Source organism: Equus asinus, chromosome 6, assembly GCF_041296235.1.
Source record: "Equus asinus isolate D_3611 breed Donkey chromosome 6, EquAss-T2T_v2, whole genome shotgun sequence".
NCBI classification, from domain to species: Eukaryota; Metazoa; Chordata; class Mammalia; order Perissodactyla; family Equidae; genus Equus; species Equus asinus.
In genome coordinates this window covers 44172169-44187368 of record NC_091795.1, presented here as the reverse complement: position 1 = coordinate 44187368, position 15200 = coordinate 44172169, and the positions used below count along the sequence as shown (strand labels likewise).

At 39.0% G+C, this 15200-nt stretch overlaps 1 protein-coding gene across 2 annotated transcripts in view; it reads right to left on the bottom strand.

Moving 5' to 3' along the window:
- GFPT1 (glutamine--fructose-6-phosphate transaminase 1) overlaps positions 1-14994 on the bottom strand; it is a 57493-nt gene extending 42499 nt beyond the window's left edge. For both annotated transcript variants that reach the window (XM_070512009.1, XM_014836734.3), the window contains exons 1-3: positions 14782-14994; positions 3994-4101; positions 1448-1555 (exon numbers count right to left, since the gene is read on the bottom strand). In XM_070512009.1, coding sequence (XP_070368110.1) covers positions 1448-1555; positions 3994-4101; positions 14782-14788 — 223 coding nt within the window. In that variant the 5' untranslated portion in view covers positions 14789-14994. The remainder of the gene's footprint in view (positions 1-1447; positions 1556-3993; positions 4102-14781) is intronic.
- Between the last annotated feature and the right edge of the window lie 206 nt (positions 14995-15200).

Sequence of the window (15200 nt, the reverse complement as noted above, 5' to 3'; positions counted from 1 at the left end):
GTCTACCAATAACATAGATAAAAAGGACTACCTACCACTCCATCAACAAACTTGCCTTCCCTATTCTTTTTATTTATTTTTTTCTTAGGAAGATTAGCCTTGAGCTAACCTCTACTGCCAATCCTCCTCTTTTTGCTGAGGAAGACTGGCCCTGAGCTCACATCCTTGCCCATCTTCCTCTACTTTATATGTGGGACGCCTACCACAGCATGGCTTGACAAGTGGTGCCATGTCCACACCTGGGATCTGAACTGGTGAACCCCGGGCCGCCGAAGCGGAATGTGCGAACTTGCTGCGCCACCAGGCCGGCCCCCATGCCTCCCTTATTCGTATCTTTACCCAAGCCATTGCGCTCGGAAGGCTTTTCCTTCTCACCTTCACTGCCCAAATATAATCAGCAGCCATTCCCTATGTATCCCCAGTCTCCCCAACTTGGGGGAACTTTCTCTCTCCTGAATCTCACAACAATTTGTTTTATTGTCTACTAAAGAATCTACTGTACTCAGCCTGGTATACAGGATGCAGTAAAGGAAGTAGGCAGAACATTTATACTACAGTTTTTGAAGTGCAGTGCCTTCTTTACCTGTAATTTGGGTGCCTGCTTTATCCCTAGCCAATCTTAGCCACAATACACACAAAATAACTATTGATTTAATTTGTTAAACAAGTACTAGAGAGCTAAATATTTAGTTTATGTGAAAAAAAATAACGAAATTCATCATTTTCCTCTTTTAGCTGTACTCCTTTGACAATGATTATGATGGCATCCATTTGAGCAGGTACATAAAAAACCTGCTACTTCCTGCTTTTGGGGGGAGACTTTTTAAATGTTTATTCAATCAATGTACTTGAAAGTTTCTGTTTCATTTTCAAGTTTCCTATGAAAAAATAAAATGTACAAGCATAATGTTATGAACTCAACACTGAGAAGTATATCATCTTTAATGGAGTATGTATCTGTGCGCAACTACTTTATGCCAGAGGAGTAAGAAAATCATCAGAGAAAAAGATGATACTTACCTGATTATATCAGACCTACTAAAAGGTGCAATATCCGACTTATTATACATCTAAACTAGGCATTTAGTCCAAAGTGAAGACAACCACCAAGTGAAGACACATGAATCAGGGCACCCGTAAAAATCCCTTTGACCTAGGAAAGGCCCTTCCTCAGGAACTGTGGCTACTTTATTTGAGGACACTGAGCTTGCTCTGAACACAATGCACCTAACTAATTTCCTTCCCTAGTTAATATGATCATTTTTGAAGCTCAGGTACATTTTAAAACCAGTACAGACAGTAACAAAATTACTTTTCTTCCTTCTCTTCAACTTTAAGTATCACTGTCTTAAAATGGGCCCCAAAATACGAGAGAGAAGGTAATTTGGTAGAGAAGAGAGAAGGAAGAGAAGGGGGGAGGGGGCACAAATCAAACTAAGTACGTTACTGTGAACTTCTTCATCCAGTGCTTTGACTTTCCCTTTCTTCTTAATGAGATGGATTTTGCAGGCATTGGCTTCCCAGTCTTTGTCATTGCCTCCATCAAATCCCACACCTAAATCATCAAGAGGCAGAAAAGCAAGATTTAGAAACTGGCTATTACTTACATTATCATTGTAAGGCAAAATTTTTAATTAAAAAATACTTTCATCTAATTAATTCACCTATTTATCAATTCATGTGCCAAGAACCATGATAGTTGCTAGAGACAAAAATGAAAATAACTCAGTTCCTATCCTCAAATTTCTAATAGACAAGGAAAAAATAATTATAGTACAGTGTGGATTAGGTTATAATAAACGTACTACAGGCTGCAGCTGAAGAACAATGGAGAAACGTAGAAGATATACACCCACCTCAGAAGGGAGATTAAGAGGGAATGTCAGGGAACACATCTCTTGAGAATCTAAAGCTCCTAAGAAATTTGAAAAAGCTATCCTGAAGGTACTGGAAAAAGCACTGAGTAGTTTTAAGTAGAGAAATCACATGGCAAAAACATGTAGAAAACTCTCTTTGGAAACAGTGTAGAGGATAGACTGGAGGAGGAGAAAGAAGAAGAAATCAGCCATCAGAAGTTATAGTCATAGCAAAGCACAAATGAGGAGGGTCTGAAGTAAAGAATGGTAATGAAGACAGAGATAAGTGCTATTAAGACGTAAAACTGACTGCGAGTAAGATGAGAAAGCAGAAGTCTGAGATACTCCTAGGGTCAAAGGACTTGTTGAATGACTGTTGATAAAAGGAACACAGAAAGAATAGAGTAGATAGTGAAGTGAGAACTGGAATGTACTCAGTTCAATTCTGAACATGCAAAGTTTACAATATCGTGGAGAAATTTACCCAGGGAGAAATTTATCCAGGGAGAACTTTCTAGGATGCAGGTGGAAATACACATCTACAGCTTGGGAAATACATCTGAACTGTAAGTCATCAACATATAGGAGGTTGATGAAGTCAGAGCTCACCCATGAAAATACAAAATAAGAAGGAAAGTGGGCCTAGGAAAGTATCTTGAAGAACATAAATATTTACGTAATAAGTAGAAGGAAAGGAGCCCCCAAAGCAGAGAGAAAATAAATAATCAGTGTGTTAGGAAGAGAATGAGGAAGATGTGTTATCAGAGAAGCTAAGGCAGGAGAGAATTTTAAGAACAAAGGGGTTGAGGAACTGACTTTCCATTATCTAAAGAAAGTCATGAAAGATAAATGCCCATTGCATCTCGCAATGGTAAGTGTACAGAAAAGAGTTAACACGGCAGGTCTGACACTACTATCCTTAGAAAGGCCTGCCTGTAAAGTTGGCCCTTGGCTGGCACCTGGGAACTTGGATTTCAGGAGGGTTCCCACTGCTCCAACTGATTACAAGTGGCTCACAGCACCTGAACTGTTGATGCAAACAATGTGGCTTATGTTGAACATCTGCTTCCCTTTTAGGAGTCTAGAATCCTGGTACGTCAGGCAGAGGGTGTCTATGTAAATAGCCCCCAATAAAAGCTCTGGGCACTGAATTACTAATGAGCTTCCCTGGTATACATTTCACACGTTATCACAACTCCCTGGGGAAATTAAGCACATCCTGTGTGACTTCACCGGGAGAGAAATCTTAGAAGCCTGTGCCTGGTTTCCTCCAGACTTCACTCTGTGCAACTTTTCCCTTTGCCGATTTTTGCATTGTATTCTTTGGTTGTAATAAATCATAGCCGTGAGTACAACTAGATGCTGAATCCTCCTAGGAAATCACTGAATCTGAGGGTGGTCTTGGAGACCCCTGACACAGTTAAGGGAAGGAGCAAGAGTAGAACCTAAGATTGACAAAAAGTTATTTTTATTTGCTTTGTCATTTATTTAAGATAGAAGAATCTTAAGCAAGTTTATATGCCAAATCACAGAATCCTTAGAGACAAAGAAATTAAAGTTACAGGAAAGAAAAAAGATAATTTATAGAGGAAAGCCTTCAAGAACTTTGTTCTACCATGAAAATGCCTCATGTGATTTATGTTTTTATGGTAACATTGTTAACAAAAGAAGATACCCGTAAGAAGCAATACTCTACATAAATGCTAATACTTTTGAAATTACATGAACAAACCCTTTATACATGATAAAATATAAAAATTCTTCAAATTAGATTGGTGGTTACCAGAGGGGAGGGGGAAAGGGAGGAGGGTGAAAGGGGTCAGGGCGCATGTGTATGGTGAAGGATGGTAATTAGTCTTTGGGTGTGAACATGACGTAATCTACACAGAAATCAAAATACAATGAGGCACACCTGAAATTTACATAATGTTATAAACCAGTTACCCCAAAAAAAATTAATTCTAAAAAATTCTTCAGATTTTAGATTTACCTGAAACAACCCAACAGACATTACTAAAGAATCTAGTCACCTAAAACAAATTAAAAAAACCTCTCTATTTAGACTCAAGAATCATGCAAAACTATAATATTTTTTAAATTTATTTAAAAGAATTTAAATTTATTTAAAAGGAAATACCAGCAGAATCATATCCTCTGTACTCCAGTCTCTGAAGGCCTTTGATTAGGGTCTCCAAGATTTCTCGTCTTGTGCGAGGAACATGGTAGTTTAAGTATGCAAATATACCTGCAAAGAAACAAATTATTTAATAGAAAATTCTGTCTAAACAATCAAAATTAATATAAGCATGACAAAATTCTCATTTGCATAATTAAGGATAAGATGTGCAAAAATGAAAAGCTAGAGTCCATCTTTAAAAAACAAAGAAATCCTCACTTTAAATTGTTTAAAGGCAGTGAAACGTTTTCAAAAGGGAATTTCTCATAAGTATAAAAGATTGAAATAAATACGTCAAAATAAACGTTTAGAGCTTTTTCAAATAAGCTTATAAGGCTGGTCATTAATCTTCCCTCATTGCCATTTTGTCAAGTGAAATCTAATTTCTAAAAACTAACCAAACAACAAATTTTTGGTTTATGCCCTAAATACTGTGCATATGTTTAAAGGAAAACATTTTGTGAAATAAGTATTTTAAGCAACATAGGGCCCTATAAAACTATATAGATGGAATAATTTTTCAACTTCAAATGACCATGTTGTCAATAACATTTAGAATAAATAACTTCTAAGTATCAGTGATGTTGAAAATACTTACAACCAAAGTAGTCTAATAGGTGAAAATGAACTAAAAAATATATATAATCATCTTAAGAGAAACTGGCTTGGATCACTTGTTCACAGATACTAGCAAAAGACAACTATAAGACATGTTAACAACTCGTGAAATCATAGAAAAGAAGCAATCACTTGGAAAAGCAAAACTAGAAATAAAAGGACTAGTACAGTGTGAACCGAGTGGGAAAGAAAGAGGCAGTGGGACCCAGACAAAGGAAATCCACATTTTGGGAACAGCAGCACGGAAATCATCCAAGGGCTTCCATGGTTGTGCTTTGGCCAGGGTGGATAGCTTACATACAGAAAAACTGAAGATCAAAAGAAAGAAAGTATAAGTTCAAGTTGCTTATTTATCAAAGAACCTTCCCTTTTCTTACTATATTATACTATAATGCCACTGATTCATAAGGGGATTAAATTAATTCTGTGGGGTAGAACTTCAGAATGACTAGCCTTCATTTCCATTTGAAAAGGTCTCTTTATTTCTACAAAGAGCTTGGTCCTATCAAAACATTTCAGCATATAAAAATAGCACACTTCTAATATCCAACAAAAAAGCCATCATAACGTGTATGCCGACCACCATGATCAGTACGGTGCAAGTTTTTTTGAAATAAACTATCATGCTCTTCAAAAATACATATATATATATATATTTTAAAACTAAAACCCCAAACAACCTGAAACAATTTTTTGAACATTCCCAAAGACTTACAGAAATCCTATATTTCATTCATATTCCAAAAAAATAAACCTTACAGTTGTAAAGATTTTTTAAGTTATTGTATTGTACAAGTATCTCACTTTCACAAAACCACAATCCTGCCTGAGGTCTGGGGTTTTTGTTTTTACTGCTGTTCCTTCATAAACTATTTGTAATATGAAGAAACTAAACCAATAATCCAACTGTAATCAAACTTTTCTGTGTTCTACACTTTTTCCCCCATGGGTCACTGATCTTAGTTTTCTGCGTACATTTAATCTTTATCAATCAGTCCCAAATAAGTATTTTTATCAGATCATAAAAGGACAGTACATAAAATATAAATCTTTTCCAAAAATAACACTTTAATATAAATGTGCTAAAGAATACCGATTCTCAACTAGTCTACTCTCCACCACCTGTGACTAGCCATCAGCTAAATAATCTGCTAAAGGAGGACACGACCTAGCTCATTGGAAGGTCATTAACTAATAAAACATATTACACTGTCGAGGATTGTTTGCAGGCTGAGGCACTCTGGAAAGCTTTGAAGAGGAAGTCCAGAGCCGCCAAATCCCAATAATGCAGTACCATCCAGAAAAATTCATTACAAAATCTTCTTTTTTTAAAGAAACGTTAATTCTGATGGTAAAAGTAATACGTTTGGGGAATTAAAGATTAAATATAAAAATCAAATACCAATTTAAAAAACTTAAATGCTGACACAAAACCAACTGTTTTTAAGACAAGCTATAGACCCAATACATTTTTTAAAAGGAAATTCAGAGTGATGCAATATTAAATTCACTGTTTTCAATACATGTAACTTGGCATTCAACTTTGATATTATTTCTAACATCAATCTCCTTGGTTTACATTGGTTCACTGTGTGAATCTTGAGATCCTGAGCACAAGTTCATATAGAGAGGAATCTTCTAAGCCATGACTTACCTCCAAACAAAATTACAAAATTGTAACTATTTTATAAACTAATAAAATTAACACTAAACATTTGTCAGCTCATAAAAAAGTACTCTCGCATTGAAGAAATGCTGCGAATTCTTTTAATTCATGTGTGTCCCCAAGGCTTTCCACTATACCACCCTGCCTCAGCTTCCCCTTCTGTGAAATGACCAGGTTTTACTGAGAGATGGAAGAATAGGTTTCACGCAAGTGCCAACAAGTCACTAACTGGTAGTGGCTGTAGAGAACACCGTTGAAAAGGATTCAGTGGCCCCGTTTTCTAAACAGGAAGGAAAGCCATGAATGCTTTGGGACATTTATTACGTGGGGATTGATAGCACAAGGCCCACATATTTCCCACCTCTGACATTTGAGGACATTCACCATCCCCTCCAACTTGATGTTTATGATTTCTGAGGATTCTTTTCTGATTGCTTTAGAGACATTCCTGATGATTTTGACACTTCAATACCTCTACAGTCTGCACTTCTCTCCTGAGCCTCATTTCTTTGTTACAACATTTACATGATTTTGTTCTGTGTATCATCGTATCTACCAAATTAAAACTGGAAACCTGGTGAAGGGTCTTATTGTTTTCAGAATATATTGTTATGAATTAAAAGCCAAGTAACAGATAAAATATGAGGACATTTTTCTACAAAACCATATTATTGCACCTAAGATCATGCTCTAATACTGCCTAATACAATGTTCATATTCAAATTTTCCCTATTATCAAGAAAATGTCTTTTACAGCTGATTTGTTCACTCTAGGATATAATAAAAGATCATACCTCACATTTGATTGTTATGTCTCATAAGTCTCTTTGAATCCAGAATGGTCTCCCCAACTGCCCTGTTTTCCCCAAGACACTGACTTATTGACAAGCTGGGGCCAATTGTCTTTTTGAATGTCTCACCTTCTAGCTGTGTCTAATTATTTCCACATGGTGTGATTTAACCAGTTCCTCTATTCCTTGTACTTCCTGTAAACTGGAAGATAGATCTAAAGGCTTGATTGAGTTAGGTTAAAAATAGGGAGCAAGAATGATTCACAAGTACGTATTTTATATTTTCTGTTGGTCCCTACTACTAGTGATGCTAAGATTCATCACTGGTTTAAGGTAAAGACAATCAGACAACTTAGCCTATGATATTCTGAAAGCATCTTCAGAATACTTTCTAGGGCTTTAGATATTGATAGCATTGATTTTTAAGACATTCATATTTTCTTTCTTTGTGGTCCATATAATAATGGTGCATTTCCCAAACAGTTTCATCTTTGATTCAATGAAATACCATATATCAAATTCCAATGCAAAACCTGCCTTTTCCTTGAGAGAGGAAGTAATGATTACCAATAATCATTACTGTCCTTTTTTGGTTCACTATGAGAACAAAGAAAATGAGAAGAGTAGGAATAGAGGAAGAAGTAGGAGCAATATTTCTCCTTACATAACTAAGCAGGAACTGAAAGGAAAATACAATGACACATGTAAGAGAAATTTTCTAAGATCAAAGTAATAATGCTGAGAGAAGGAAGAAAGAGGATTAACCTAATTTCCCCGGTTAGGAAAGTGGGAGATAGAGAGGTTGAATCTATCAATTTTACAGACCAACCCCTTGACAGCACTGCTGGCCCAAGACAGCCCACCTGCTGGGATTAGTGAATTATCTGTGATCTTGGGGTAGCTGGAAAAACAATGGCAAATGACCAGCCAATGAGGCATGGAGGAGATGATTAAGAGGGAGGTATTCATAACTCAAAATGGTGCTTATTCAACAAACATCACTAGATTGACCCCTATTTCAGGTCTTCTACTTGTCTTATCAAACCTCCCAATAAACAGTTCTGCTTAACGTAACTACAGAAGCCTAAAAGTCAACTCCACCACTCTTCAGTAACTGCTCCAAGAGCACAAAGCATGGAGCAGAGGAGATTTTCTACTCCCAAAATGGCATGTGCTTCCATAGTGTAAGTTTTCTTATTAATGGAATGTACTTGGAATAAATATCTCCCTAACCGAAGCAGATGCTTGCACCTACAAGCACCTTTCTCAGAAAAAGGCAACTTAAAATTCAATGACATAAATGCACTTAGGAACACCTTAAAATACTCAGATACAACCTGGACTACAGACTTGACACGTAGTTGAAACCAATCTAGGTCTAAGTAAAGACTATTAAATCTTATTGAAATGAAAAGTGAATGCAATTTAGCTGACTAATCAAATCATTAAATTTCCTATTCCTGGTTGAATTTATGTCCTTATGAATAAGAAATTTTACATATTTTTTCACATGACAAACTCAATATATTGAGACCCTAGACAGTGCAATTCATCAGTGTTATTAAAATTCATTCTCTAAATTACATATTTTTTGAATCAAAATCCATCCACAATCCCACTTAAGTTTCATTTTAAAAATTTTTCTTATAACACAAGTTACAAATGAATTAACTATCATCATTAAAAATTCAAATTACACAAACGCTACAGAATGAATCGTGAAAATCTCCTCGTTCTACCTCCACACAGGGAGACAACCACCATTAATCCCATACACATTGTCCCAATCCTTCAGCCATGAATTTTTCTACATATATGGACCTAGATGTATATGATTTTAGGGTATTTTTTAAACACATAATATACATTTATTAGACACTATACACATTGTTCTGTAATTTTTTCACTTACTTAAGATGTCTGACATCTTTCTGTCAGTATAACACATGTACCCTATTCTATTTAATGGCTGCATACTAGTCCACAATAGAGTTATCATATTTTACCTAACCATTCCCCTATTGACTGAGGTTTTTCTACCTCTTTGTAATTACAAACAATGCTGCAATTAAACTTATATACATAAACTAGATATTTGTCATAAAACATAGTCAATATTATAATTGTAGAGGCACATTCTACAGATAAGATTCCTTTAAAAGATGAAATATTAATTAAGATAAATTTTCTACACTCCTAAAAACACAAAGAAAAAATCATATGGAGTGACACCATGAGAAATTTCAATTTGTGCATTTTTTGTTTAAAATCTTTTTCCTATTTACAAAATGCTGGCTAAGGGGCCGGCCCGGTGGCGCAGCGGTTAAGTGTGCACAATCTGCTTCGGTAGCCCAGGGTTCGCCAGTTCAGATCCCAGGTGCAGACATGGCACCGCTTGGCAAGCTGTGCTGTGGTAGGCATCCCACACATAAAGTAGAGGAAGATGGGCACGGATGTTAGCTCAGGGCCAGCCTTCCTCAGAAAAAAGAGGAGGATTGGGAGCAGTTAGCTCAGGGCTAATCTTCCTCAAAAAAAAAAAAATGCTGGCTCAAGTGTCCCCTACTTTGCTGTAAGTATGTGTTGCCACTGGAAGGAGCTCCATAACACTTCTCTCTTGCACATTTAACATTTTGGAACTTGAAGCACTGTTTAAACTCTGACAACTCTAATTACACACTCTCTCACAGTCTACCTATGTCATCATCTTTCCTGAGAAAAAGCATGCACTTCTTGCTTACAAACCCTCACACATTCCATCTCTCCCACTTCTCTCTGATCAATCACACCAGACCACAATTTTTCAGTACCCTGACAATTATGCTCTTACTCCTGTATCCCTGAGCAGCCCCCTACAGTGAAGTCCACCCATTTCAGGTCCACTTTCATATGGGCCCTCCCAACTGCTGACCAATCCTGTTAATCATTGCTTGTCTAACTGTCAAACCTCCCCAGATACTATTCTAAAGTCTAGAATCTAGACTACTCTCAAATCTTCATTTCTCTCTTCCCAGCCTCTTTCTCATTTTTCATAGATTCTCACTTTACAGAAGTGAAGGCTTCATCTTAATATTAAAATACCTTGTATACCCTCTTATCCTTCCTTATAAGCTCAAAATAGAGAAATATTCCACATACTACTCCCTGAACCAGCCTCTTCTGTTTGTAACTCTTGACAAGTGATTCCTCAACTTTGTGAATACAGAACTTTGTTAACAATGAAATATTTTGAGGATCCTACACAATAGGGGGTTGAATTTTTATTATCCAGTGTCCAGAACAAGTTTTGTTCAATTTACAGACAATGTTTAGAGTATGAATCAACCAAAGTACATCCTAAGTAACTTCACAGCTTACAGGTCAGGAACCACAGCTCTAGAACTCAACTTTTCAACTCTGATCAGGGACCCCAGTTCCACAATACTCTCTCCCTTTGTGTTATACTTGCCCTCCTCCTCAACACAAACTCAGGTCCTTCTGTCTTCAAATATGCAACCTTTCTAATGATTTCTTTATCGCCAAATGCACTTAACTTCTCTCTGCCATATTAAACATGAATGATCTTTCTCCACTTTTGCAGGTTCTGCCCAAGGCAATATACTACTTTGGAACTGTACTGCCTCTAACCACTGTTTTTTGGCCTCTTTTCCAGGCACTTCTATTTCTTCTTTCAAACTTGCTGGCAGTAGTTCTCAATTTATTTCCGACCCCATGTACTGTTGGGTGATGTTGGATAACATATGCCATCAATGACATTTCTCACAGTGCACTAGTTCTCTATCAGCTAGCACTATTCCTCAACATAAAAGTCCTGCCCTATCATCAGAACGTTCCTGACCTAACCAGTCTCTGGATTTCTATTCATTCCACTTGTGGTCTCTAACATGGCAATGAACAAAGACTGTGTATTATCACCCACACCTGCTGCATATGTATTCACTGTTTCCTCCATCCAGACAGCAATTCCTTCAAGGAGATTCCTTTGTTTCAGTCATCTCTCCAAAGGGCACAGTGCTAAGTATAAAGACACCACTTCAAATATCTTCTAACGCTTTCTAGATACCTGAAATGTACAGTCAAAAATTCCCAAACCAGGGGCCAGCCCCGTGGCCAAGTGGTTAAGTTTGCGCGCTCCACTTTAGCAGCCCAGGGTTTCACCAGTTCGGATCCTGGCGGCAGATGTGGCACCACTCATCAAGCCATGCTGAAGCAGCGTCCTACAAGCCACCACTGGAAGGACCCACAACTAAAAATATACAACTATGTACCAGAGGGCTTTGGGGAGAAAAAGGAAAAATAAAATCTTAAAAAAAAAAAAATTCCCAAACCAGGGGCCAGCCTATGGCCTAGCAATTAAGTTCAGCATGCTCCACTTCGGCGGCCCAGGTTCAGCTCCCAAGCACAGACCTACACCACTTGGCAGTGGCCATGCTGTGGTGGTGACCCACATACAAAATAGAGGAAGACTGGCACAGATCTTAGCTCAGGGTGAATCTTCCTCAAGCAAAAAGAGGAAGATTGGCAATGGATGTTAGCTCAGGGTGAATCTTCCTCAGCAAAAAAAAAAAAAAAAATTCCCAAACCACAGAAAGAGAACACTATTTTTCAGGATGCTAAATAGGGATGAGGGGAAAGAAAGTTTCCACAATTAAAGATCTAAGAAATACTGGGTTAAATAAAAAGTTTATTTGTAGAACTTCCTAGAACCTTTAATCTTGCTAACTGTGAATCTCCAAAAGCGGAATTTCCCGAACTTCTATGTTTTAAAACTCTTCCCTACCGTCTACTGCTCATTACCAGCACTTATTAACTTCTCCCTTCCCAGGGAACACAATTGAGGAAATGCTTATTAAGCAATTAATTATTTTCTTTCACAACTACCTTATATCCAGTATGATTTCTAAGGATATGGTAATAGTACTGGTTTTATGATTTATCCTAGCAGCCAGTCTTAGCATCCCTCAATGACCCACAAAGCCATTAGACAGTATAATTACAAAAAAACTTTTTAAGGATTAATTTCAGGCTACTTCTAAATTGCGAGCTCCCTTACTGCTTTTAAATATGACCTCATTTACTAAAAATCCATTTATATACACCATCAGATCAGAAGCGTATAACCCCACATTTATAAAAACAGCAAAATCTGTTAAAAGCTGTGGGTAGCTTAAGTGACTTGACACTCTCTCACCAAAGCCAAAAGTAAAACAGATAAAAAAGGACAAACTGTTGGGGGCCGGCCCGGTAGTGCAGTAGTTAAGTTTGCACATTCCAGTTCTCCGAAGCCTGGGGTTTGCCGGTTCAGATCCCAGGTGCAGACATGGCACCGATTGGCAAAAGCCATGCTGTGGTAGGTGTCCCATGAATAAAGCAGAGGAAGATGGGCACGGATCTTAGCTCAGGGCCAGTCTTCCTCAGCAAAAAGAGGAGGATTGGCAGCAATTAGCTCAGGGCTAATCTTCCTCAAAAAAAAAAAAAGGGGGGGAAATGGTATTCCAAAAGAACCAAGAATAAGAGGAAGGTAAAATAAATTCGGAAAATAGACTCACTATTCTTCTCTGGGTAATTCACAACATTTATTAGCACATTAAAGGTCTCAAGAAGTTCTCCAATGAAAAAAGCCAGTTCAACACTGTTTAATCTGTTGCTCCCCAAATTTACCTGACCATAGAATCTTTTTTTTTTCCTGATTAACACTTACTATCATCCCAATACAACTGGCAAATTATAACAGTTTTATCATTATATCTAATTGGAAAAAGCAGATCACAGAATATACAGCCCTCATTCTTCTGCTTCGACATTTTGCAATGTTGAAACCAAATAATCTTTTATAAAAACTTGAACAGGCAGCAAGTGATCAGAAGGTAAACCTCTAAATTTTCCCGTCTAATCTCATTCCCAGTCAACTTCTCTGCCTAGAAATTTTATTTCAACAATTAAGATGTGGGAGGAAAATAAAGACAAACTTGTCTTAACAGTTAATTTTCAGAATTTACATTAGAAAGGAAATAAATTCTGGACCCTATTCCTGGAATCATGCAAAACTCTGGTCTGGGTTAAAAACAGGACCTTAGAAATGCCTCAAATACTGGTTCTTTATTTATTGGTTATAACCTGTTTCCTCAGCAGTAAAAAACTCTGTGGAATGGGGATGTCGGCTATGTGAAAACTCCCAATAGCCAGTCTCACCCTAAAAGCCTCACCCTTATCTGAACCTTTTCTAAACCAGATCTGATTTGTTGTTTTATTGTTCTTTGACTCCCTTTTTTCCTGGAACAAGATGAAGAAATGACCTGCAAACAGAAAGCTATGTACTTGACTAGGCGCACACCTCATCATCCAGGAACAGTTAATTACCAAATGAAGCACACTGGGGATTATCCAGTTTGCAAAATTCACTACTTCACAGCTCCAAACTAAATTCAGTGTTTTGGAAAATCACTCTAACTAGACACAGCAATAGTATAACTGATTCCAAAGTCAGCTCTGCTCTAATAATTTCAGCAAGCTATTTATAGGTGTTTCTGGTTTTTTTTAATCTATTCTAAATTTAAACGGACTCCTCATTTTCAGAAGCTGAAATTAGCATAAAGTTAAATACAGGAAAAATATACACCAGTGAGACAAGCCACTCCTGCTGGGTTCTTCTTGCAAAAGCCTAAAAGAGTAAGTTTCCCAGAGAGCTCTATTACAATCATACTTCCCTGAAAAAAGTGTTCTTTCTTCCACGGTTAAGATCAATTGTAAATTTCAATAAGAACGGTAAGAATACGATTCTTTTTACTGACAACGACCAAGTTAATACCAATTTTAGAGCATATCAGTCATTTCAGATATAATTCTGACGACAACCCCTTTTAACACTTTTAGGTAATATTAAAACGACTAAATCTCAAAATATGGAATAAAAGGTTCCGACTTTACATTTTAACTGTTTTAGGTAAAACGTGTTAAATGCAGACAAATATTTTTCACAGGTTAAGTGTTCTAAACGAGTGCACACGCAAGTGAGAAACGATGTATGATCTATGACCACGGTCACTTCCGGACATCTCCCACCAAAGGTCAAGTCTAAGCCCCTTCGCCAACTTATTGATTAGCAATGGTTTCTGTTGAGACAGGGGGTGGCAGGAAGTAAGCCCATGTGTAATGCCATCGTCGTATCTCTAGCTATAGTTCTGTTTTCTAATGGGCCTGCCCAAAAGAAAGCAACAAAAAATCAGTATTTTCAAAAAGGTAAATCCCAGGAGAAGGCAAGTTCAGTTCAGAGAGACCTCACCTAATGTTCCACAGGTTGCTCACTCACCTGGTGGACTCATTTGAGGACACTCCCCTCCACACCGCAGTTCCCTCAGCCCTCTCTCTTTTTCCAATACAGACATTTCTCTTCCCTCGTGGTTCTCTCCCCGCAAGGCCGCCGCCTTCGGCCCCCCAGATCCCCTCTAGGGCCCGCCCTCCTCTCAGGTGCCCGCTTAGGTCCACTACACCCCCTCCGGCTCGCAGAGGCCGGCCCCTGGCCCCAGCACCCGCAGCCACGGCGGGACGCCCCCCACCCATCACCCAGACCTCGCACGCTCCACACTCCCGCTCCAGCCCGCGCCTCCGGCCTTGGCGACGTCCACAGCACACCCCGGCACCGCCTCGCAACACGCCCCCCGCCCGCGGCCCCCTTACCGCACATGATGCAGGAGGCGCGGTTCACACGACGAACGGTGAGCGACTGGCAAGGTCGGCAGCGTACACACGAGCCTGTGGGTGACGGGCGGGCTTGCGGGACAGGCGGCGGTGACTAGACTCCCTGCGGGATGCGACGGCCGAGACAACCACAGCCTTCTCGACCTCCCGGGCTCGACAGCAACTGCCGCCGGGCCCCGCCCCTCGGCGCGCACCGCGCCGCCGCCGCCGCCGCCCGCAGGTCCTATTGGGCGGCGCCCGCGCCGCTCACGCACAAATCCCGCCTCCCCGCGCCGCCCCGCCCCCGAGCCCACGCAGGCGCTGGCCTGCTGGCGGCGGAGACGTGGCATCGGCTCCGGGCCGCATCCGCTTGAGGTTCCTGGAGCCGCCCGGCCCTCGGGCGAGCAGCGGGAGGGACT